The sequence below is a fragment of the Musca autumnalis genome, unplaced genomic scaffold, assembly GCF_047663935.1.
Source record: "Musca autumnalis isolate F117 unplaced genomic scaffold, ASM4766393v1 scaffold_3, whole genome shotgun sequence".
NCBI classification, from domain to species: Eukaryota; Metazoa; Arthropoda; class Insecta; order Diptera; family Muscidae; genus Musca; species Musca autumnalis.
The window spans coordinates 183403554-183430964 of record NW_027411866.1 but is presented as its reverse complement, the minus strand read 5'-3'; the positions used below and the strand labels follow the sequence as shown (position 1 = coordinate 183430964).

Sequence of the window (27411 nt, the reverse complement as noted above, 5' to 3'; positions counted from 1 at the left end):
TCTGAAACAGATTTCGTCCAAACATAATTGGGGTCTGAAATAATGTGTATATAAAGTGTATATAACCTCGTTAGCCTAAGGCGGAGAGTATAAAAATACCATTCTAAAACGCGGATCTATGTTCGCAATTGTTACCACCGTGAACTTAGAATGCCAAATTTCAGCCAATTTCAAAAATAAAATTCAAAAATAAAGCAAATATGGATGTAGGATAAAATCTTGAAAATAACTGAAATCGGGCGGAACCGTTATATGGGGGCTATACCTATGTCCATAATTTTTGGTGCAGATTTCATCACCCTAAGTGCCAAATAATAGCTAATTCGGTCTTTCCAAAACTTCAGTGTCCTATCTCAATTTTTGTGGATGATCAATGTTACCATAGTATGGAGAGTATAAAATGGTAGACCTTAAACTTGATTTAAAAAGTAACCAAAAATATAGGTATCAAAAATTTACCCCTACCAACGAGGAGGAGGGGGAGTTTTCAAGGGAAAATTTTTTTTATTTGCTGACAGATGAGACTCATGGCTCATCCATAAAATTGTTTTTGAAAAAAGTGATATTACTGTTCGCAAAAATCGAACACCAATCGAGCGTTCTTAGGGAATTCCGATACAAATCGTATATTGGATAACGACATCAAGTTATAAACATAATTACATATTATTAACATATTCTAGGTATGTTATATGTATCAGTTAAGCAATTACAATGCCAAATATACAGCTATTTGGCTTGTTTCGGTATACATTCTGTAAAATGGTGTGAACGATAACTCACGAAGGGAGCAATCGATTTGGTCCAAAATTTGCACATCGTATTATTTCATCCAGTCATGTATCAAGTCGGATATAGTCCATATCAATCCCGTCCATCGGGTACCACCCATTCAAATTTTTTATTGACATTTTTCTCTAAATGGGATCCAATTTAGCATTAAGTGTTCGTAGTGATCAAACGATTTCTCCGCCAATATTTGTGGACAAAAGTCTACGTTTTGGTATAGCCACTAGACAACGATACCTCCCAATTTCAAGTATTGTACAACATTTTAGCTGATCAGATAAGGTTAGGTAATAGGTAATTGGTTTACGCAGTGGTCAAGAAAATTCACCTAAAATTGTTGGCAATGGTACATTCGTAACGGAAAGAAAACTTATTATTATTCCATATTAGTTCAGAATATTTCATGGTGGACGTTTTTTACTTGTTTTTCATTAGGTATGTACCTAAATAAAGGTTTTAAAATTTTGTATGTAAAAACTATACACATCACAAAAAAAGAAGTTGCGCTCCCATAGATTTGATCCTGGCTACGCCCTTATGGTGGAAGAAATTTCCAACGATCCCTAACTCTCACGGTATATAACATGACGATCTTTCATTATCCGTTCACACAAAGCTTTATTTTTTTATAGCACACCGCCCTTTTTTGGACGACCCTCACCCCCTACCTTTTTAGCCAGAGACGGCCATGATTGAATTCATTAACAAGTTTTTTATCGTGCTATATGATGGTCCTTTATCGACATAGAAAGATTTAATTTGGTCGATGCACTCTTGCCGTGATTATCCACATAGAAATTTGTGAAAAATTATCGGACGAAAATGTTCACAAGTAAATTCCATTTTTTTGCAAAGTGATTTTTTCAGGTCAATGTAAAGAACACAATGCATGATCGTATGTCAAACTGTCTTAAGTACGTTTAAGCTAAGAACTTTCAAACATTCCAAAAAAATTTAAATGGCGTCTAGGCCATAAACTTTTCTAGTTTCCCCTCGCATGTCTTGCATAAGGTTAAGGCGCTGCCAGTCCGGGTTGCAGAAGTTTTGAATGTGGGCTTAGAGGAACCAGAGCCAGGTATACGAACGAACATATTTGCGTTGCTACAACTACCAATCCATGGCTGAGCGTTATTTGTAATGGATTCACCATCTTCGAGTTTCGGCTTCCAACCCAGAATAAACCCAATGTTGCTACTATACGAACAACCAACCAACCTCACCCGCCTTGAACTCATTAATCTGTGAGTCCGAGTTTCCGGCCAGCTGATGATTTTATTTGCTTTATTATTAATTGCAACTTAACAAATTTATCCCTTTATATTTTCTTGTTTGTATTCGGATCATGTTATTTTGAAAGATAAATATACAACAGGAAATAATGATGGATTATTTATTTTTTTATTATTTATCACGAACATCTGCCACCCACAATTTTTTTAACAATGCGAAATATTAAACTAATTTAAAAAAAATCCAGAGATATGTGGCAAGACTATCTTCCAAAGGTGGAAGTCAAATCTGGATACATATACTCAATGTGTTTATTTCCTCTAACATGTGTGTCATAAACGCACACATATACATACATACATACATACATATGTACATATTTATGTGTTTAACACCAAAGTAAAGCTTCGAAAACTCTTTGTGTTATAATATGTATAAACGGAAACGGTCCAAATCATTATACCCTACACCACTATGTGGGGAGGGTATTATAAGTTGGTTTTGACCAAAAAGTTTGTAACGCATCGAAATAATGGTCGTAGACCCATACTTATATATACCAAAATGAATGTCTCGACGAGCTGAGTCGATCTGGCTATGTGTGTCCGTCCGTCAGTCCGTCCGTCCGTCCGTCTGTCCGTCTGTCCGTCTGTCCGTCTGTCCATCTAAACCTTGTAATCACGCTACAGGTCGCAATTTTGATCGGATCGTCACGAAATTTTGGGTGTTGATGAGGGTCCCGGAGGGAAAGAAGCCTATTGATTTTGGTGATGGCCGGATAATATTTAGGGGTCGGAAAGGGCAAAAAACGTAGGTGGATAAAAAGACAACGTTTTTTTCCAAAGCGAATATCTCAGCTTCTATATGGGGTATACCAAAAGCAAAACCTGACAATGAAAGCAGAAAATATCACCTTTCGAATGATGTAAAGTAGGTGCTCGTAGGTGATCAAACAAGGAAGATATCACAATAGTAGCCAATAAAACCCCAATTTTAATTTTTGCAATTTTAATTATATTGACGAATATCGCAGCTTTGGATAAAAATTTTCCAAAAGCAAAGCCTGACTATGAAAGTAGAACATCCCGTGTTTACAATGATGCAAACTAGGTCGGCGTAGGTAACCAAATAACGGAGATATCGCAATAGTCGGTAATACATCCCATTTTTCTATTTTTTTGGAAATCACGCTACAGGTCGCAATTTTGATCGGATCGTCACGAAAATTTGAGGGTTAATGGGGGTCTCGCAGATGAAGAAGCCTATTGATTTTGGTGATGCTCGGATAATATTTAGGGGTCGGAATGGACAAACACTTATTTGGAGAAAAGTCAACATTTTATTTCAATGCCAATATCTCTGTTTCTTTAAGAGGTATATCAAAAGCCCAGGAAAGTAGAAAATATCACCTTTACAATGATGTAAAGTAGGTTGTCGTAGGTGGTCAAATAGCAGAGATATGTCAATAGTCGATAATGCATCCCATTTTTCGATTTTTTTGTAATCACGCTACAGGTCGCAAATTTTGATCTGATCGTCACGAAATTTTGGGGGTTAATGGGGTCCCAAAGAAAAAGAAGCCTATTGATTTTGATGATGGTCGGATAATATTCAGGGGTCGGAATGGACAAACACTTATTTGGAGAAAGGTCAACGTTTTATTTCAAAGCCAATATCTCTGTTTCTTTAAGAGGTGTATCAAAAGCAAAACCTGCCCAGGAAAGTAGAAAATATCACCTTTACAACGATGTTATCGTAGGTGGTCAAATAGCAGAGATATGTCAATAGTCGATAATGCATCCCATTTTCCGATTATTTTGTAATCACGCCACAGCTTGCAATTTTGATCGGATCGTCACGAAATTTTAGGGGTTAATGGGGGTCCCACAGAGGAAGAAGCCTACTGATTTTAATGATGGTCGGATAATATTTAGGGATCGGTATGGGCAAAAACTCATTTGGAGACAAATTCAAAGTTTTATTCTTTGTGAATACATTGGCTTTTAGTAGGGGTGTTCCAACGGCAAAACCTGTCAATGGAAGAAGAAAATATTACCTTTACATTGGCGTAAAGCAGGTCGGCGAAGGTGGTCAAACAAGGGAGATACCACAATAGTCGGTAATGCATCCAATTCTTCCATTTTTTGCAATCAAGCTACAGGTCGTAATTTTGATCGGATGGTCACGAAAGTTTGTTTGTTTATGGGGGTCCCAGAGAGAAAGAGGCATATTATTTTTGGTGGTAGTCGGATTATATTCCCTAAAAGAAATGTTTACCAGTGAAAACCTTATGCACAGGGGTAGTGGTGTAGGGTATCACATGGTCGGCCCCATCCCGACTATAGCCTTTGCTCACTTGTTTTGAATATTAGGATGTGCTAAGAATAGAAAACATAAATTTGTATATTTTTGCAGAAAAAATATATACAAATGTATAAACAAAGTGGTATTCCGGGTTTTGAAAAATGTTCTCTTAAGGTATCGGAATTAAAGTGTTCCAATAGTTTGTTCAATCATCATAAAGTAGAGACTTGGTTATTAACTTTTTTGAGAAAGTCTCACTGCATGAAATAGTCTGTGTTAATTAATTTCCGTTCCATTCTAACATTCCCATAAACAGCAGAACAGAGAGAGCACGTGTTAATGTGTGGAATTCTACGGTTACCGTTCTGTTTTTATTATATTTGACTTTTGTGATTGCGGTTTATGGAGATAATTGTTTAAATGTGTGTGTGTGTATGTGTTAATGTTACAATGTACAACAATGTATTGTGGTTTAAGGCATCCATTCAATTTTTCCCAAGATCATTAGCATTGCTATTGTGAGGAAATAAGAAACATTCCAACTCATCATCCATCCACCGGCAGTAAAAATGTATTGTCAGCCGTCAACAGGAACACCAACATCAAGCACGTAATTGTCATCATCAATATCATTTACTTTAATTTAAGCATATGCATAAAATACAAGTATATACTGCATGGCTTCCCTTATTAAATTTTTTTATTTGACAAGGAAAGAAAACTCGGTGAAAATGTATATCTACATACGAGCTATTGCCGAGGAATCTGTCTTTTTCATAGGTTTTGTAATTATCTTAATGGCTGAAGTAATCATTGACAAGAAGCCAATGTTCATGGTAAAGTCTTAATATGTCATTCATCTCAGCCATTCTACATAATCACACACAGATAAGTATGTATGTCCAGCAAAATGTATTTGAAGTTGTTCTATGTGAAGTAGCGATTGCTCAACATCGGAGTTTTATGCAACCCATATTTTTGGTCCGATTCATGTCAAATTTTGGGACTGAGCATATTTTTGGCTTCTGATTAAATTGCAATCGAAACATATGACATGTGCAAAATGCATACATTTTTGCATATGCAAAATTTATGAATTTTTATGCAACAAATATTTCAATAATAGGTACATAAAATTTGCATGTACAATTTTTCTGTTTAAAATTCTTTTCAGACAAGTCAATAAAATAGAGAAATGTATAACAACAGCCTCAACCTTCATAATACCGAAAATCGGGAGGAATTGTTCTATGAGGGCCTGAAGGCCTGAACCTACACCGACAAATTTAAGGTGGAAAGTTGTTTACCCCCAAGGAAAACTTAATACCAAATTTCAGCCATTTTGGCGAGATATTGAGGCCACAACCTTTAAAATGCAGGAAATCGGGAAGTACCATACTAGGGGGGCTATATGAAGACGTGGGCCTATACCGACAAATTTCAGGTGGAAAGTTGTATACCCCCAAGAAAGACTTAATACCAAATTTTACCCATTTCGGAGGGATATTGACGCCACAACCTTCTAAATACCAGAAATCCGGAGGTACAGTTCTATGGGGGCTATATGAAGACGTGGACCTATATCGACAAATGTCAGGTGGAAAGTTTCATACCCCCAAGGAAGACTTAATACCAAATTTATGTCATTTCGGGGGGATTTTGGGACCACAAATTTCAAAATATCGAAAATCGGGAGGTACCGTTCTATGGGGGCTATCTGAAGACGTGGACCTATACTGACAAATTTCAGGTGGAAAGTTTTATACTCCCAAGGAAGACTTTATACAAAATGTCAGCCATTTAAGTGTGATGTTGAGGCCACAACCTTCAAAATATCGGAAATCGGGTGGTACCGTTCTATGGGGGCTATATGAAGACGTGGACCCATGCGGACAAATTTCAGGTGTAAAGTTTCATACCCCTAACGAAGACTTAATACCACATTTCAGCCATTTCGGTGGGAATTTTAGACCATAAATCTTTGTATATATTTTTGCATATGGCTTTGCATATGCTCATTTTATGCAGATATGTAAAAATATGTCAAATATGCACGATATGCAAAATATGCAAAAATTTCTGGGCATAATTCGTTTTATATTGTGGTAAAACTACTTTCTGTCGAATCAGATTTTCTCTACAACCATCCTAGCCATTACATTTGCAAAGGATTGCATTTGCATAGGTTTCCGCTGTCTAGTGATTGCATAGCTTTTTTTTGAAGCAGTCCAGGCAGAGTCATGAAAAATACATTCCGTTCTTCACATTTTGACTTGAATTCATTTCATGAAAATTTCACATTTTTGCAATGTTTACATTTATAATAACCTTTTGCAATTAAAATACTTAATAACACAAAAACTATTAGTTTTATGTAATTATAATTACGTAGTAAAATTTTTGTAACCAGTAAAGAAATGAAAATGTATATCTACATACGAGCTATTGCCGAGGAATCTGTCTTTTTCATAGGTTTTGTAATTATCTTAATGGCTGAAGTAATCATTGACAAGAAGCCAATGTTCATGGTAAAGTCTTAATATGTCATTCAACTCAGCCATTCTACATAATCACACACAGACAAGTCCAGCAAAAAGTATTTGAAGTTGTTCTATGTGAAGTAGCGATTGCTAGACATCGGAGTTTTATGCAACCCCTATTTTTGGTCCGATTCATGTCAAATTTTGGGACTGAGCCTATTTTTGGCTTCTGATTAAATTGCAATCGAAATATATGACAAGAGAAATGTATAACAACAGCCTCAACCTTCATAATACAGCAAATCGGGAGGTATTGTTCTATGGGGGCCTGAACCTACACCGACAAATTTTAGGTGGAAATTTGTTTACCCCCAAGGAAGACTTAATACCAAATTTCAGCCATTTTGGCGGGATATTGAGGCCACAACCTTTAAAATGCTGGAAATCGGGAAGTACCGTACTATGGGGGCTATATGAAGACGTGGACCTATACCGACAAATTTCAGGTGGAAAGTTGTATACCCCCAAGGAAGACTTCATACCAAATTTTACCCATTTCGGAGGGATATTGAGGCCACAACCTTCTAAATACCAGAAATCCGGAGGTACAGTCCTATGGGGGCTATATGAAGACGTGGACCTATACCGACAAATGTCAGGTGGAAAGTTTTATACCCTCAAGGAAGACTTAATACCAAATTTCAGTCATTTCGGGGGGATTTTGGGGCCACAAATTTCAAAATATCGAAAATCGGGAGGTACCGTTCTATAGGGGCTATCTGAAGACGTGGACCTATACTGACAAATTTCAGGTGGAAAGTTTTGTACTCCCAAGGAAGACTTTATACAAAATGTCAGCCATTTAAGTGTGATGTTGAGGCCAGAACCTTCAAAATATAGGAAATCGGGAGGTACCGTTCTATGGGGGCTATATGAAGACGTGGACCCATGCGGACAAATTTCAGGTGTAAAATTTCATACCCCTAACGAAGACTTAATACCACATTTCAGCCATTTCGGTGGGATTTTTATACCATAAATCTTTGTATATATTTTGCATATGGGGTTGCATATGCTCATTTTATGCAAATATGTAAAAATATGTCAAATATGCACGATATGCAAAATATGCAAACATTTCTGGGCTTAATTCGTTTTATTTTGTGGTAAAACTACTTTCTGTCGAATCAGATTTTCTCTACAACCATCCTAGCCATTACATTTGCAAAGGATTGCATTTGCATAGGTTTCCGCTGTCTAGTGATTGCATAGCTTTTTTTTGAAGCAGTCCAGGCAGAGTCATGAAAAATACATTCCGTTCTTCACATTTTGACTTGAATTCATTTCATGAAAATTTCACATTTTTGCAATGTTTACATTTATAATAACCTTTTGCAATTAAAATACTTAATAACACAAAAACTATTAGTTTTATGTAATTATAATTACGTAGTAAAATTTTTGTAACCAGTAAAGAAATCATGAGTGCAAATTTTTTCGGAATACATTTTTGTTTGTAGCCAAAGAAGTGGTTGAATCATGAATTCAAGTGAGTATATCTTATTATGTGAATGAATTTATGATTTTAAAAGGGCATGATGCAGTCTATTTTGAATCTTAATCACGTCTTTTGCATAACTCTATTGGTGTGAATCGTTTTGGAGATGTTTTTGGGTTTTATGATTAATAAAACCGAATCTTTTAACATAACATATTACCGCCATAAGATGTACGGTATATATATTTTGACTTTGCATATATCATGGTGGAGGGTATAAAAGTTCGACCAACTCGAACTTAAAATAATACAGCGATGTTCATTGAAAGATAATGGCCTATTACACTGAGACGATTCGAATTCAAATTTGCTCATCAATTAATAGATGTCAACTTCTTTGATAGCCCCAAAATGCTTTCCAGAGAATCAATTTTTAAACGAATCGAAAAAACAATTCAAACAACCATGGAATATATATTTATTCACTTCAAAGAACAAATGCAAAAATAGTGCTTGGGATGCAAAATAGACTTTATCCTCGCTGCACCATGCCCTTGTAAAAATCATAACTTCTTTTACGTAAAATGATGTAGTCCGAAATCACTTGCGCTCATGATTCAACTACTTTTTTGCCTACAAACATTTTGCTGTAAGATACAAGTAAAGAAATTGTTGTGTTAATCCCACTTGGAAAATAAAACTAGTGTTTTTCAACAACAGTTGGTCCGGTTTTAATGGATGCATTGCGCGCCGATACCACTAACATTGTTTTGCTGCCATATAGTGCAGAACCCACCTTAGCGGATTAGTTATCCATTTTTTGAAAGGTAGCTGGATGTGAATGTCTCCAGCATGATATTAAAAAGATCACACGAGAGACTGTCTTCTTGTTTGAAGGCTCATTTGCTACTGACTTGTAGGGAGAGGTTCTTCCTTGTTTAAAGCGAGTATCACTTGTCAGTCGAGAGAGATTTGCAGATATACCAAATTCAGACACGACTTGGAATACCATATATCATTTAAGGCTGTAAAATTAATCCATATAGTGACAAAATCATGGAAAATGTCGATTTGCATCCTTTAGATCCTCTCAAGGATTAGCCGCTAGTTGATTATTTGATCAATGGTGGATTTACCAATTCTAAAGCCGCATTGATATGTGTCATTATACCCTACACCACCATGTGGGGAGGGTGTTATAAGTTGGTTGTGGCCAAATGTAACCAATCGAAATAATGGTCGTAGACCTATATTTATGTATACCAAAATTAATGTCTCGACGAGCTGAGTCGATATGGAATGTGTGTCGTCCCCTCTTTCCATCTAAACCACGCGATCACGCTACAGGTCGAAGTTTTTATCGGATCTTGACGAGATTTTGGGGGTTGATGGAGTCCTGGATGGGAAGAAGCTTATTGATTTTGATGATTGTCGGATCATATTGAGGAGATTGGAATGTACAAAAAATTATATGAAGAAAAATACAAAGTTTTATTCTCATGCGAATATATCCGCTTCTAGTACGAGTATTCTAAAAGCAATGATAATGAAAGTGGTAAACTTCACCTTTACAACAATGCAACGGTTGGTAGGTGGTCAAACGTCGGATATGTGGTAATAGTCGGTAATACATGACATTGTTTTGTAATCACGTTACAGATCGAAATTTGATGATGGGGGCCCCAGAGAGGAAGAAGGCTATTGATTTTGAAGTCAGACAATACTCAGAGGTGGGAATGGTAAAAACTAGTGTGGAGAAAAATTCAACGTTTTGTTCTTATGCAAATATCTCCGCTTCTATTCTAAAAGCAAAGCCTGTCAATAGAAAAAGAAAAGTTCACCCTTACAAAGATTCAAAGTAGTTTAGCGCAGGTAGTCAATCCCGTTTTCCCATTTGTTTCTAACCACGCTACAGGTCGCATTTTTGATCGAATCGTAACGAAATATTATTTGGCGTTGTTTGGGGGTTGCAGATTGTTGGGTAATATTCAAGAGTCAGAGCTAGCAAAAAACTTAAATATGTGGAGTAAAATTCAACGCTTTATTCTTACGGTAATATCTCCGCTTTTCAATGGTGTAAAAGTGGTAAAATACTGTAACTATAGAAGTAGACGCATAGATATCCCAATTTCCAATTTGTGCATTTTTATTTGCAATGCGGATATCTTCTATTGCAGATATTAAAAGGGCATGTTACAGGTTGCAATTTTGATTGGAACCTACGTAACGAATCGTTGATGGGGGTTTATAGAGCAAGAAGGCTATTGATTTTGGTGATGGTCTTATAATATTCAATAGTCAGAATTGGCAAACATCTTACATATGTGAAGCAAGGTTCAACGTTTTATTCTTATGCTAATATCGAATACGGTTCTAATGGGGGTATTTCAAAAGCAAAGTCAATCAATGGAAGAAGGTCACCTTTACAATGTTGCAAAGTAGGTTGGCGTACCATTGAATTGTAATGACAAATAAATATCCCAGCTTTGTTTGGTACATTTCAGCAAAAAGTTGCCAATAACAACCATGACTTCTGAGTTTTAAATTGATCCCAATTGCATTACCAAAAGTGGTCGTATACTAGAAATATAGAAAAAGACGCTCAGATATGCATATAGGATCAATTATAGGTAATTTGGGCCCTATAATATATATAATATCATAATCCGAGCCGATTTTCATACTTTTTTGAAGGATCCGTTTTTTAGCCATAACTAGCGGACCCGGTCCACGTTGTTGAAGCAGTTTTATGTTACCTTATGTCAGCAATTGTAGTTTTCTTGCATCGCTAATTAGTCGGGATCTGCAAGTGACTAAAAATAAAAAATCTTCAGATTTGTTTGTGTCGATATGAAATTTTAACATACCGCCAAAAAGCTGATGACTTGAGGCATACATTTATTTCATCTGCTGGAATAGTATAATTGGAAGTGTTTGTCTGAAATCTAAAGGTGTATTGCTTCCTAAATTACTATGTGCCATCGTAAATTCGTTCCAGGTGAAAACTTATATTTAATACTGCATATGAGCCCTTGATTCACATGAATATCTAGTGGCATCGTCCATCCACCTTTTTATAATGAATATCTTATATACCTGATCAAGCTATAGCTATAGGTATGCTGCCTCCTAGTTTAAATACTTGCTTTCCAATAATACCAATGCTTCGCTATGAATAACACCTGGTATTTCCATTGATTTTTAACATATTTATAAAAGTGGGAGTGGTCGGGTCTTATGGTTTGTAAATTTTACATATAAAGCGCGTTTAAAAAATAGGACACAGGTTATAACCCGCACCTCCGAAATTTAACAAAATGTATAGCCTTTAGGTATCCAAGGGCCATCCCTGTACATCATCTGATTACATGGAAATCAAATTACACGGAAATCGGTTTAGAAGTTTTGAAGATATAACATATTTAAAAAAGTGGGCGTGGTCGGCCAACATCGTCTATCGAATTAATTTTCAAACCCCGCTCCACCGAAATTCCACAAGATATATAATTTATTTTCACCAGGCACCAGGGGACATATATGCTGCCTATTTTCACCAGGATTATCGTGATACATTTCCTGAAATTTGTAGGAAAATTGGCTCAGAAGTTTCAGAGACGTGCTCGGGTTTTAAGGTCCCAAAATGAGTCCCTAGGGTCGAATACACAACGACAATTGCTTCGCAAACTAACTTTCTCAAAATAGCGTTTTTAAAAAATACGGCATTGGGGAGGTTCTCCGCGGAGCAGGGTGATTCGGAGGGTGGAAGTTCGGAGAGGGGTGATTCGGAGGGTGGAAGTTCGGAGCAGGGTGGATCGGAGGGTGGAAGTTCGGAGCAGGGTGGTTCGGAGGGTTAAAGTTTTGAAATAGGGTGAATCGGAGGGTGGAAGTTCAGAGCAGGGTGGTTCGGAGCAGAGTGGTTCGGAGGGTAGAAGTTCGGAGCGGGGTAAATCGGAGGGTGGAAATTCGGAGCAGGGTGGTTCGGTGCAGAGTGGTTAGATAGGTAGAAGTTCGGAGCGGGGTGGATCGGAGGGTGGAACTTCGGAGCAGGGTGGTTCGGAAGGTGGAAGTTCGGAGGGTAGAAGTTCGAAGCAGGGTGGTTCGGAGAAACATGGTGAATCGGAGGGTGGAAGTCCGCAGCAGGGTGGATAGGAAGGTGGAAGTGCGGGGCGGGGTGATTCGGAGGGTGGAAGTTCGGAGCGGGGTGGTTCGGAGGGTGCAATTCCGCATCAGGGTGGTTCGGAGCGCGGTGTTTCAGAGGGTAATAGTTCGGAAGAATTAATTCAATTGTTCATTTCAGTTTAGCTCAAGTAGCGTTTTTTATTAAATCAGACATAGAGGAGGTACCCCGCCCCTCCGAAATTCAACAAAATTTATAGCCTATTTTAACCAAGGGTCCTCCCTGTACATTCTCTGAAATTTTCAGGAAAATCGGTTCAGTAGTTTTGGATATGTAACATATTTAAAAAGTGGGCGTGCTAAAATAGTGTTTATATAAAAGTAGGGCATGGGGGAGGTAACCCCCCACCGAAATTCAAAAAAAATGCATAGCCTATTTTCACCACGTGTACTCCCTGTACATTCTCTGAAATTTTCAAGAAAATCGGTTCAGTAGTTTTGGATATGTAAAGAGTAGGGCATGGGGGAGGTACCACTGGTGTTTTCTGTACATTCTCTGAAATTTTCAAGAAAATCGGTTCAGCCGTTTTTGAGTCTATACGGAACATACAAACAAACAAACATACTAACATACACGCATTGTCTTTTATATATTAGATAATGAACTGGTACATTGTTTCACATAATTATAGCCTGTAGAGCGATTTTCTGAAAATTTGCCTTTGGCCCCCATATAAAGTACCATGGAAATAAAGATCGATCAGGGGCCCGGGTTATCGTTAACCGATCGTCATAAATTTTTGTTTTTTAGCCACAACAATGAACTGGTAAAGTTTTTTCATCGATTGGACCATAATTGCGGCCTTTAGAAAGTTCGAAAGATTTAGCCTAAACGTACTCAGAATAGTTTGACATACGATCACTTCAAGTCACAGTGACTTGAAAAAATCACTTTGGAAAGAAGTGGAATTTTATTGTGAAACATTCCTTCGATCATTTTTTTACAACTTATTATTATTATTATTTTGACCTACTGAGCCTCTACAAAATTGGTTAAAATTTTGTTTTTGGTCTATTTCATCCCCTGAACATTTTACGATAACACCAAAAACTAATCATTTCTATTCTGGCCCGAACCCAACCTCCTTAAAAAATTCGTTACAATCGGTCCATAATTGCGGCCTTAAGCTTGTTTACAATTTTTAATGGACGGACACACATCGCTAAATCGCTTTATCTCGTCGAGATATGAATTTTGGCATACCAAATAAGGCATACCGAATATTTCGTGGTGTTACATAAACTTTTGGAGAGACAATATGTAGCATGGGATAAAAATGTGGTTCTCTACACAGAACCCAATATATATAAGGCAGTAGGTCCGTTATCTAGCAAACACTTTATTGCAATTTACATCAGAGGAAAGGTCAGTAGTTTTTTTTCCATATGTAGGCTACTTTGCGAAATATATATGTCCTCAAGGAATTAAAATATCGACCAAAAATAAATTTTTTATATTTTTCATACAAAAGTAATGGTCCATTTCACCCGCTAAAGAATATCAGATCATCATTCAAAATTGTAGGCATCTTTTTCGACCTATACTCTTACCCTGTGCAAAATTTCGTGACTATTGATGTATAATTGCGACTTCTAGCGAGTTTATTATTACACTACAAACAAATAACGGAATATATTGGGCTGTAACTCTGTTATCTGATCATGCACACCAACATAATTGGCATCAATTGAAAGGTCAAGCGTTCCACTTTCAAGTATATCTCACTTGTCCGGAATGTCACTTCCAGGAATTAAGATATAAGCTGTATATTAAAAATTTTCACAATTTTCACACAAACGTTTTGGTCCATTTAACCCTTTAAATATTATCCGATCGCCATCTCAAATTGCAAGCTTCTCCTTTGTGATATACTCTTACCTTATTTAAAATTACGCGTTGATCTGACTATTATTGAGACCTACAGAGCCGCTAGAAAATTGGATAAATATTATGTTTTTGGTCCATTTCACCCGCTCAATATTTCACGATCATCACCAATAAGAATAGGGATCTATTCTGATCTGAACACGACCTCCATACAAAATTTCGTGACGATCGGTCCATAATTGCGGCCTGGAGCGTGTTTACAATTTATAATGGACAGACGGACGGACGGACAGACACACATCTCAAAATTGCTTTATCTCGTCGAGATATGAAGATTGGTATACCACATTGGGGGTCTCCGACGAATATTTCGCGGTGTTACATGAATTTTTACCAAAACAAACTTATAATACCCTTTTCCACATTGTGGTATAGGGTATAATAATAAGAAACATATTTTGTCAATAAGGTTGAGGGTGTAAAAAAAAAATTGTCACTATCTTTGAATTTTGAAGGAATATATAAAATCCAAGGCACATATACTCGTATAGAAGGTAGAAGCTACAATCATCTGTATGTTTAATTTATTGTAAATTTAGTTTTCAAAATGTAATAGGGACTACTCATGAAATTTGAAACTTCGAAATATGCTTTCATAAAATACTTCCTTTCCTTCTTAAACATATAATAAAAATGACCTACGACAGTTCTGAATGCCTTATTTTTACAGTTTGATTTAAATTTTTTCTATTTTAGAGGATTTTCAAAACGTATTTATGTTTTTCCTGCGAAAATTTTTAGAACGACCCTATTATTCAAGATTTTTTTGATATTTAATTTTCAATAACATCAATGTTGTTTTTGTAAATTTGTTAGATGTTGTAATTCATGCATCTACCCTATATAAATGTGCCTTGTATAAAATCCATATATTCCATATTAGACATTTTTTAAATATGCACTTTAAATATTCCATATTTATATTAGACAATTTACAGTTTGCAGCAATTTTGAGTTTGAAGGAGAGAGAGAGGTGAAGCATATGGTAACCCTTTGCCTCTCAACACCCTCTCTCATCGACAAACTGACAATTGCCGCAAGGAAAATTGCCTAATGCAAATATGGACATAGAAAGCAAATTTCTAGATTTTTTTATTTTGTCGAATTTTGGTCCTTCTTGTCTTCGTCCCCACAAGAATCCAATTAGTTCCCATTATGTACTTACCGCCTGAAACATGTATGCGTGATTGAATTTTGTGAATACTGAGTATAGAAATTAAAACCAATTTAATGTGTAATAATTTAAGATGAGGATATATTTTTGTTGTTATTATGAAACCCATATACAAGAGAAATGTTTTATGATAGAAATATTAAAAATAGTAAATACCAAATATTAACAAAGAAATGTCAATGGCGGAAATAAATGAACATCTATAGATCTAATGAAACATTTTAAGAATTCGAAATATTTTAAGTTGAGAAGTTTTTAATATAAGTAAAATTAATTTGTAGGATAGTATATTTTTTTCGATTTGGCAGTTAACGTTACAAAACATAGGATGTTTATTTGAGATATATTGTGTTGAGGTAAGTAAAATAAACTGTACAAATTAGATTGTTTTTAATTCTTATTCTTAAAACCAAAAGTTAACACTTAAAGCTATTTTATATATTTCACTTTTGTTTATTCGTCTGACGAAAATGCAAAATTGTATTTCTTTCTTTGTTTTCTAATACTATACACATTATTACAAACATTAATATATGTATATATGACAATTTTTGAAATATACTTTTAAAATATTTAGTGATTTAATCAATTAAAACTAAAAAATAATTAATTTGAACTAAAAAAAGTATTTATATTAAATACAACCTAAAAATATACTGAGGGTGTAATAATGATATATAATTGGGAAAATAATTCAGATGAATATAAATTAATTAATGTTAATAAAATATTAATTTTTAACTTTACAACTATTTTTGATTATAGATTTTTACAAACCCGTCTACTTCTCTGTTCTTTCATATATTAGTAATAGTATGTACCGAAATTATTATCTGTTGAGATCTTAAATAAATTATATCTAATAGTTGCAGAATAAAAAACACTAAATAGTTTAAATATATATTCCTTCATGTCTTGCTTTAAATCAAATTTAATTCTTAATACATTTTTGTTGTATATTATTTGTGTTCGTTTCCATTATATGAAACATTTTTTTTGTTCAGGCATCTGTTGACTGCATTTTACTCCATATGCAATTTCTTGCATTGCATACAAACATTAATTTTGTAATTAAATATTGAATGTATATATAGAAGAATATAAGTATAGTTTTGTATTATATGAGCAAATTTATACATAAAATATTTCATTTTGTTTTTATTAAATTTTTTGTAATTGAAATAGGTAATTATTTTATGTTTCTTTTGCTTGTTGGTTTTTGGTTGTTTGGCTGTGGGTACTCTATTAAAATATATCTTTTTTTCTCTTGATGTAAATTCCCAAAATACTTTATTTTCAAAAATAATATGGTTTGGTTTTTACGTAAGTTATTTGTAATTATTGTAAATAAATATATATTGTGTATATATAACTATTGGTAATATTATTTTCTTTTTTCATCAACAATGAACACAGAATTTAGTTTGCTTTTTTGCTTTAAATTTTTATACATATGTTTTTATAGGTTATCGAGTATATAACATGTTCGGGTTAGCCGTTTTAAAGCATATTTACCTATTTGGTATTTGTGACAAATTACCCGTGTTTTTAGGAAGTGTTTTTTGTTTTCTACCTCGTTTAATAGTTTTGAATGAAACACATTCTTTAAAGAAGAAAATCATCTTAAAAGATCACAAGAAAAATGTTCGATGCCGATGATGCTGTTCAGGCATGGGTAGAAGTGATTTGACATTACATCTTTTTAGCATCTTCATCCATTATTTTTACAAGGCCGTGACCCCCAAAAGCTTCAAGTTATTTACAGATCCTAAGCATGTCATCTTTACTAACCCAGTGTAATGACTTATTTACCAACCCTTTGGCATCTTAATAAATTCCCTAGAATAGTATTTTGACTAACCTCTAGCACAGAAATAAATAACTAGTGATGGATTACGAAAATAATGAATGAAGCATGACTACATGGCGGCGGGTTCTCCGACACCGAGTTGACCAGGAACCACACAACACCCGTCAGATCAGTAGATGCCAGCTAGCTGCACATACAAGGTGGCGCAAAAGTAATCCTCCTATCAGAAGATGCCATAAATTTTGCGATTGGCCCCTAATGTCAGTTCTGTTTTGAAATTTGTGTAGTAAACACATGGAAAATACACGTTAATAAACAATGTTACGCTCACTGCTCCAGAACGCCATTTTTAATCACCACCAAGAGGAAGATGATTTTTCATCAAAAATAATCATGAGTGATGAGGCGCATTTCCATCTTAGCGGGTACGTAAATAAGCAAAATTTACGCTTCTGGGATACTGAAAATCCGCGTGTAACCCATGAAGAGACATCACACCCGCTCAAAGTCGCTGTATGGTGTGCTGTATTCATCGGGCCTTTTTTCTTCGAAGACGTCGCGGGCCAAACTTTTACTGTGAATGGTGAGCGCTACAGAACAATGATCAACGAGTTATTTTTGTCGCAACTTGATGAATTGTGATTGGAAAACATGTGGTTCCAACAGGACGGTGCAACGGCACACACTGCACGTGCCACAACCGATATGCTGAAGGATGCATTTTCCGGGCGCCTAATCTTCCGTTTTGGGGATTTGCACTGGCCAGCAAGATCGCCTGATTTGACCGCTCCAGACTTCTTTTTGGTGGGCTTTTTGAAGTCGCGAGTTAATGTCAACAAGCCTCAGACTCTTTCAGCTCTAAAAGACAATATCCGTCAAGAATGTGAGTACCTATCGGCGGAGGTTTTGGCCAAAGTGATGGAAAATGCCATAAAAAGGGCTCAAATGGCAATAAACTGTGGCGGCGACCATTTATCTGACATCATATTCTCGACTTGATGTAAAAAAAAAATTAAAAGACATAATAAAAAAAAATAATCCACAAGAAGAATCAAAGTTTTTTTTTTTTTAATTACAGCCAAAAAACATCGGAAGTTTACTTTTGCGCCACCTGTTTGTATTTGTATATTTCTTTTTCTGTTGGGAGCAGCATATCCCGCAATGCTTGCTCCGGATTATGTGGTCCGTGCTGGGATAGAGGAAAATCTAGGACAAATATGAATGTGTTCGGCTTGTCACATCCACATACACCACGCACAAACTTCCTTAATATAAAAAATATGTTGGGAGTGGGTGAATTTCAGAGATTGCTCTAAATTCGTTCATGTGTTGCTACGTGAACACAGACCCCAGTGAATAGTCATCAGAATACGCGACTCTCCCGCAGTCCCGCCAACAGCAGCCGCACACGCAGTATTTAACACTAGTTGTAACTGTTTCAATCCATTAAAATGCATTATTTTCGCAATTTAATTGCAATAGACTCCGAGTTAAGATCGAGGAAATAGTGGACTTTATGAATCGGAAGTATATCATGATCCCGGCGGTGCAGTTTACAATGTTGTAGCAACGCAAATATGTTCGTGTATTGTTTCAGTTATCTGGTTACTCTGTAGACAGACTCAAAAATTCTGCAACCTGTTCTGGTCGCATCCATAAAGAATCAGGAGACAGGTGAGATGTAGCTAACATCTCAAAATACCGAAAATCGGGAGGTACCGGCAAATTTCAGGGGAAAGTATGGAAGGTCCAATTAAGATTAAATATCAAATGTCAGACATTTCGGTTGGATAATGAGACCACAACTTTCAAAATACCGAAAATAGGAAGGTACCCCTCTACGGAGCTATATGAATATATGTCCCTATACAAATAATTCTCTCCTTGAATGTTTTACCCCCTATATGAAGGCGTTTATCTATACCCCAACGAAGAGCAAATATCAAATTTCAGCCATATCGGTGCGGTAGTGAGGCCACAATCTACAAAATACCGAAAATCCGCAGATATCGGTATATTGGAGCTATATGAAGGCGAAAACCTATACCGACAAATTTCATGTGGAAACGTTTATACCTGTAATGAAAAATTAATACCATATTGCAGCTATTTCGGTGGAATACTGAGGCCACAATCTTCAAAATACCGAAAGTCGGTAGGTACCGTTCTATGGGGTCTATATGAAAACTTGGACCTATATCGCCAAATTTCAGGTGGACACTTTCATACCTTCAAAGAAGACTAAGTACCAAATTTCAGCAATTTCGGGGGGATATTGTGGCCACAACCTTCAAAAAGTCGGGAGGTGCCGGTCTGTAGGGGCTATATTAAAATGTAGAGCGATATAGCTAAGTTTTAATACCAAAATTCCTTGGAGTAATAGAAGCTACTTTCTGTACCAACTCGTGTTTACCTTGGCAGCTGCCGTTATTCAGCTGCGATGAATGGCGGGCTGGTCCCTAAGTACGGCTTTTATACTGCATCTATGTACTACCTGTGGGACTAATTGAGGTGGCTGCATCGTCTTGATCTTAAATTGGCTAAAACCACTCGTTGTTGTTGTTATTGTTGTAGCAGAATTTAAGCCTACTTAGAAGCATAAGTTTAATGCTATGGTTCCGGGTCAATCCGGTCAATCGTGTTTGCCTTGGCTGCTGCCACGATGGAGTGCGGGCTGGTCCGCAAGTACGGTCATTATACTGCATATACATATGTACTACCTGTGGGACTGCATCAGAGTATACGCTATCCAAGCCTGTCTGATAGGATCGTTGGTCTAAAGTTTCTCGTTTATACCATTGGACCTCTCTCTCTAAATCATTAAGGTCTCTACTGAGGTGCCTGGGTGGGGGAAGCCTATCCATTCAATCGTGACAGGGATGTTCATTATGATAACACCCAAGCACGTAGTGCATCGATAAAAACATTCATCTCCTCATAAATATGGTTCACTTTGTCATGAGGAGGCACCCTGTTGCAGTCCTTAGGGCGGCATTCTGGCAGGCATGAATACGTACGCTAACATTTGCATACCACTCTGGCGCCGCATAGCTTACCAAAGACCAGTCCATTGCTTTGTAAGAGTTTGTAATGTGACCGCTACATTGCAAAACCGCTGATATTACATCCAGTATCAATACAAAACTCCATTATAAGTGCATGCCTATTCCCAACTTCATGCATAATTACAAACTCCATTTAAACTTCAGTGTATTTCCTGGTTGTCTCGCCTTACAAATAATTCTCATTCACTCCGTAAACCCAGATGGATAAGATGTTTAGTTTTCGTCGCTGAATTTGTCGAGTGCTGGCGTTGACCGACGTGAAAGAGAAGACGTGTGGCATTGTCCGCAGTCCTATTCGATTTAACCGAAAACTACATCAACCATCGACCTTGCGATACGTTCGCTCCTGTCGATTCTTTCGATTTTGTCGATTCGTTCGCTCCTGTCGATTCGTTCGCTCCTGTCGATTCGTTCGCTCCTGCTGATTCGTTCGCTCCTGTCGATTCGTTCGCTCCTGCCAATTCGTTCGCTCTCTGCGATTCGTTCGCTCCTGTCGATTTGTTCGCTCCTGTTGATTCGTTCGCTCCGTTGTCTAACTATATCCGACTCCTTTCTTTACAGAACTGCAATCCGAATAGGAAAGAACCGAACTCAACACCCGAGAGATTACCGAGCCGAACTCAACACCCGACGACTACAGAGCCGAGCCCAACACCCGAAGACTGCCGAGCCGAATCCAATACCGGAGGCTACCGATCCGACAGCAATCCGAATAACAGCAATCCGAGCCGTGCGATACCCCAACAACGGGAACTACCAACTCATTGCCAATCCGAGTGTTGCCGAGCGAGGGCTGACGATCAGAAGATTGCCGATTCCACTATTGCCGCGCCGAGTGTTATCGACCGACTGTCAACGACCAACTCCATCTTGTATCCGCCGATTACCACTTACTTTATACCGACCAATTCGAAGCGATTCCACCCGCGGCTGTTCCCCAACTTTACCAACATATACAACAACATCATACAACATCAACTAATCTCCATACTATCTGAAACTAATGTTAACGAAATTATATAAATAAAACTCTGAAGCACAGTTCCATCGTGTCTCATCTTACTTAAGGTTTGTGGGTCTTTGACTCGACCCTGGCAGCGGCTGAGCAAACCTCAGCCTTTGGAAAACCACTCGTTATAAGTTCATTAAGTTTTTTATGCACCCCGAGTGCCGCCGGCCAGCGACTTGTGTTGCTACTTCCGATCTTATCGCAAATAGCTGTGGCTTGTACGGACGACTTAAACATGCTATCGAACGTTATACCCAATATTTTAGGGTAGTTAGTGGACGGAATCAGTACACCATCGTCCAATATGTTCAGTGGCAGCCTCATTTCAGCCGTCCAAGTGGTGAACTGTGTTGCAGTGGATCTAGCGGTGAATATTTTCATATTCCACAGATGGAAAAAAATCACTACTTCAGCTATGTAGATATTAAACCTATCACATATTCCATCGACGACAGGATCCGACGCATACATTACGATGTGGAATTCCAGAAAGGTAGTGGGAGGTTGAACAGTTCCGGAGATATCACCCCGCCCTTTCCTAAATTCCAAACATATAACTGATTATCCAACGTTTCAAACACGGCTGGAGGGTTTTCATCCTTATATCCTCGAAAAGCTTGGCATGGTTGACGGTATCGAAGGCCTTGGATAGGTCAAGAGCCACTATGACTGTTCGATCGCACGGCCTGTTCTGGTTCAGTCCTCTATTGATATGTGTGTATACAGTATGTAATGCTGTTTAAGTATTACGCATTTTTCGGAATCCATGTTGATGTTGGGCCACTGGAAAACATTAGCATGCCTTGCAAGGTCATAACCGACTGGCCTTAAGGTACTTTAATGCTCATCATGAGTTGTGACATTTGGTTCTCGGCAATGAGCAGGGGTATGGCGCTGGTTAAGCACCAGAAGTTCTTTAGATATAACAATCGTGTCACCTTGTCTGAGAAATTACGTCCCCTGACATTTAGGCGTTTTCTTGGGTCAGATCATTTCCCCATAATTGCCTTCATCAGCAGACCGCCCGATTTCATCACCTCCGATTGGTTTAGTTTCAGAGAGTTGACTAATCACGGCTTCAAAAATCTGTCAATATGTTCTGTCAATATATGTAGCTATCTGCGACAAATTGAGATGTCAATCTGGATTGATCTGAAACCATAGAGTTCAGGCCAGCGGCTGCCACCTAGCATCAAACCTATGATTCTACGTAGGTTTCTATGCTGCTACAACAACAAAAAACTAAGATGTAGGAGCAGGGTCCTCAAGTCCCAGCCTTCAGCACTTGGGGTTCAGATAAAGAAAACTTCTTGGCCATACATAACGTGGTAGATCGGTCGGTGGCAACCTATTCCGCGCCAGTGTGCTCGGCGAATATATGTATGTGCAACGCTATGGAAAGATATTCAAAACTGAGAACTGCAACAGGATGCATCCTAATGTCATCAGTGATACAATAACATACTCTCGTTGTAGTACTTCTTCAGGTGTTAACATGAGTGCCATCCTAATCATTATATTGTGGATAGGACCCCGATCCCAACCCAGGTATGACAGAAGGGACCTTCATGATCTAGGAATTTCCTGTAGACTCCATTAGTTGCTTTAACACAGCTCTTAAACTGCATTTAAGCGACAAAATGCTAACTATTGTGGAAGTATCAAAAACAATAACACCCATTATCGAATTTGGTCAAAATTTGGATTGAACCCGACGATGTGTAATACAGTCGCTTATTTTTCGAGAGCAGGAAACGCCGAAGGGCAAAGCACATTCTTGTATGCTACCAAATGTAATTACCAATATTCTATCAAAAAGTGACTAACCCCAATATGTTTACACTCACCGGTAATTTAATGTGTTTTTTTCTTTTCTTTTATACTTATTATTTAAAAAATAAAGGATTTTAATCTTACGAACTATCATAGTATAATCGGTACTTTGCATCAAATGCTACTGGAACGACCAATGCCTGTACAGACTCCGGATGTTGTGGTTATGTGGTGATTACGCAAAGTCAATTTATCGAAATTTGTTAGAGGCGTTTGCTTGGCAGATGCCTGTTATAAAAATTAAAGAGAAAAACAAAACAAATAATACAAAAACCATGAAAATTACTATTGAAGTTCTATACCCACCTCATCAACTTGATGACACAATTGTGTTCTTATCCATGGCCATTTTATGGTCCTTATCAATGTGTTACGAAAATCTTCACTGAATAGACAATAAATATAGAAGGTTATCGAATAATTGGTTAACTCCATTAGATTGGCCAATGCTCTGAACACCTGTACAAAAATAAAAGAGAAACATAAAAATAAAAACAAGAATTTATAAATAGAATAGCTTTGGTGTGTTGGTAGTAATGGAATGGGATGGTTTTTGTTTTAATTGAAAATGATTGGAAATAGAAATAGCTGAGTTTTGTACTTTTTCTGCAAATCCGGTAAGTAGAAAAAAAAACGTTAGGACAACGGAAATGAAAACGTGTTACAGCTATGTTACATACAAAGTGTCTTCATATGTGTACGTGTGCCATTTAGATTCGTATTCAATAAGGACGTAGGAAAAGTTATAAATTCTATTCGGAGTGGGATATAATTTAACTGACGATATATAAGAGCTTGAAGCCATACATAGAGTAGACTATTATGCGCCTTCGCATGTCGCACTGAAGGTTCGCTTACTGGAAACCTGTTGTAAGTAGAGGAGCCTCATTTTGCTATCAAATTGCTGCATTGTAGAAGCTACACGAGAAGCTACACGAGACAAGTATAATAAAAACAAGTAAAAAGTCGTTGAGTTTGGCCGGGCCGAACTTTTCATACCCTCCCCCATAAAATATTCTTTACTAAAATGAAATAATGAGTTTCCTTTTCCAATACCCCGGATACCTCAAATGCCTAAATAATCTAATCTAAAAAATGTATTCAATCAAGTGGTACCTTAATATGGGGGCGATATCAAAGTGTGCACCTATCTTTTTGGAAGAAAAGTTGTGTAACTGCAGGAAACCTCAAATGTCAAATTACGAGTAGTTCCCCAAACAATGTAGCTAAGACTCTCAAAATACCGAAAATCGGGACGTACCGTTATATGGGGGCTATAACAAAACATGGACCTGTGTTGACAATTTTTAGTGGAGAAGTTTCGTGACCACAGAGAACCTCAACTGGAAAATTACAGCTCAAAATACCGAAAAAGGGGAGGCTTTGTTATATGAGGGCTATACCAAAGCAATAGGGTGACGTCGGGGATGGAAGATACAAAGGAACGGTCCTGACCGGTTTTAACATGGCAAAGCCCAGGATTTATCTTGGTCTCTCATTCTTCTCAAGTGGACACTGACCTCCCCGTTGTGTCACCTGGGGAACTGCCTTTAACACCTGTTAAAGGTAGTGAAATAACATGTGCCGCGCGTTCACCCATAAGAACGTTAAAAACTTGGGTGTGGGCGTCGGGTTAGTAACCCTCCCCTAGAAATAACAGCCTACTATGAAAAAACGAAAGAAAAGAAAAACAAACCCCTCTAAAGTTTACCAACCCCGCAAACGTTTTAAGGACCATGATCTGCGAATCTGCACCTGGAATGAAAAGTACAAGGCCGACTATTGCCATACAGGAAATCCGATAGATTGGGAAAGGCGTCACAACAACACCTAAAGGTGACGCACTTTATTATAGCTGACATGACACAAAGCATGAGTTTGGTTCATTCACCCCAGTGAATGAAAGACTTGCTGCAATTCGATTTAAAGCAAAATTCTTCAACATCAGCTTTATTTGCGCTCATGCTCCCACTGAAGACAAGGACGAACAGACCAAAGATATATTTTACGAACGCTTAGATGAAACTTATGACCGTTGTCCTGCCCATGACATTAAAATTATACTAGGCGATTTTAATGCCACAATTGGAAAGGAGAATATCTTTGGCGCAACAGTCGGGAAATTCAATCTCCACAGTGAAACATCTGACAATGGTATGAGGCTGATAGACTTTGCAGCTGCCAGAAACATAAGCTACCATGCTTCTTGCAGCTGCAAAGCCTATCAGCCTCATACCAGTACCAGATTTAAGCATCTCGATATTCAGATCAAAGAACAAGAAATCAAATTGATCACGTTGTGTTAGGTGGAAGGCATGCATCAAGCGTGTTGGATGTACGATCGTTCCGATGTGCAAACATAGACTCGGACCACTACCTTGTTGCAGCAAAGGTACGTACCAGATTAAACGTAGCAAACAAAGTGCGAACAGACACAACACGGAAGTTGGACATCGGTAAGCTGCAATCACAACAGATAGCCACTCAACTGACCCAATTGCTTAATCAGAGCACTCCTCGTCCTGATAACATATCAGGACAATGGCAAAACATTGCTACTCCATTCAAACATCCGCAAAATCAGTACTTGGATACCAGAGACCTCCACCAAGGAATCCATGGTATGACCAGGAGTGTCGTGCTGCTACCGATGAGAAAAATGCGGCATATAGGGCCACTTTACAATCAGTAGCAACGCGTAGCGCACGAGAGAAGTATCGGGAGAAAAGGAGAGAGGAGAAACGTCTTTTCCTCAGGAAAAAGAGAGAGATGAAAAAGCGGGAGTGTGAACAAATCGAAATGTACAGGAGACAGAATGAAGTCCGAAAATTCTACAAAGAGTGAAACATCAAACTGATGGCTTTGAAACTGGCACATCCTCCTGTAGAGACCAGCAAGGTAATCTGGTAACTGATACAGATAGTGTGCTAAGGATATGTAAAGAGCATGTTTCCAAACTGTTGGTAGCGAAGTCGACGAAGATACCACAGATCCAATCCCAGAAGATGGTATTGAATGTATACCACCAAGATGAGGTAAAGACAGCAATAAACCGGCTGAAGAATAATAAGGCAGCAGGAGCTGATGGCCTATTAGAAGAGCTGTTTAAAACCGGAGGCGACACGCTGATAAGGTGTATGCATCAGCTAGTTAGCTCCGTCTGGCAGGAAGAACTCGTACCCGACGATTGGAACCTGAGCATCCTGTGTCCCGTCCATAAGAAAGAAGATAAGACGTTATGCTCCAACTATAGGGGCATAAGTCTTCTCCCTATCGCCTACAAGATAGTGTCAGGGATATTGTGCGAACGACTAAAGCCCATGGTCAACGAAATAATTTAACCATACCAATACGGCTTTAGACCTGGCAAGTCCACCATTGACCAGATATTTACCCAGCGGCAAATCCTGGAGAAGACCCAAGAAATGCAGATGAACACATATCACCTTTTTGTTGATTATAAAGCAGCCTTCGACAGCCCGCTACATTTAAAGGTATTCCAAGCCATGTCTGAATTTGGTATCCCTGCAAAGCTCATTCGGCTTTGTAAAATGACTCAAACTGAAACAAGATCTTCAGTTAAAATAGGAAAGAACCTCTCCGAAGAGTTTTGTACCAAAAGAGGTTTCAGGCAAGGAGACAGCCTTTCGCGTGATCTCTTCTACATCCTGCTAGAAAAGGTTATACGAGAGGCAAACGTCAAAAGAAGTGGCACAATCTACACCAATAGCCACATCTTACTTGCTTATGCTGATGATATAGACATCATGGGACGATCAGTACAAGAAGTAACCGATACTTTTATGAAGGTCAAAGAAGAATCTGCTAAAGTGTGTCTGGCGGTAAACGACGAGAAGACCAAGTTGATGGTGCGACGTGCAATGCGTCCATTGAGATCGGACCAACTGTTGAAGTTGGTTCCTATAATTTTGAGGTAGTAAAAGACTTCGTATACCTCGGCACCGCCGTAAACACAACAAACGACATCAGTTGTGAAATAGAAAGATGAATTGTATTGGCCAACAGATGCTACTTTGGCTTAAGTAAGCACTTCAAAAACGAAGCCACAACTCGTCAAACAAAAATAACGCTTTACAAAACACTGATACTACCCCTGCCGATGTATGGTTCCGAAGCCTGGGTACCTGCGCAAGC

At 37.8% G+C, this 27411-nt stretch overlaps 1 protein-coding gene across 2 annotated transcripts in view; it reads right to left on the bottom strand.

The window, feature by feature from the left end:
• Nucleotides 1-17097: 17097 nt before the first annotated feature.
• Nucleotides 17098-27411, bottom strand: part of LOC141398569 (probable G-protein coupled receptor B0563.6) — a 296701-nt gene continuing 286387 nt past the window's right edge. For both annotated transcript variants that reach the window (XM_073975951.1, XM_073975952.1), the window contains exons 11-12: nt 23563-23715; nt 17098-23484 (exon numbers count right to left, since the gene is read on the bottom strand). In XM_073975951.1, coding sequence (XP_073832052.1) covers nt 23371-23484; nt 23563-23715 — 267 coding nt within the window. In that variant the 3' untranslated portion in view covers nt 17098-23370. The remainder of the gene's footprint in view (nt 23485-23562; nt 23716-27411) is intronic.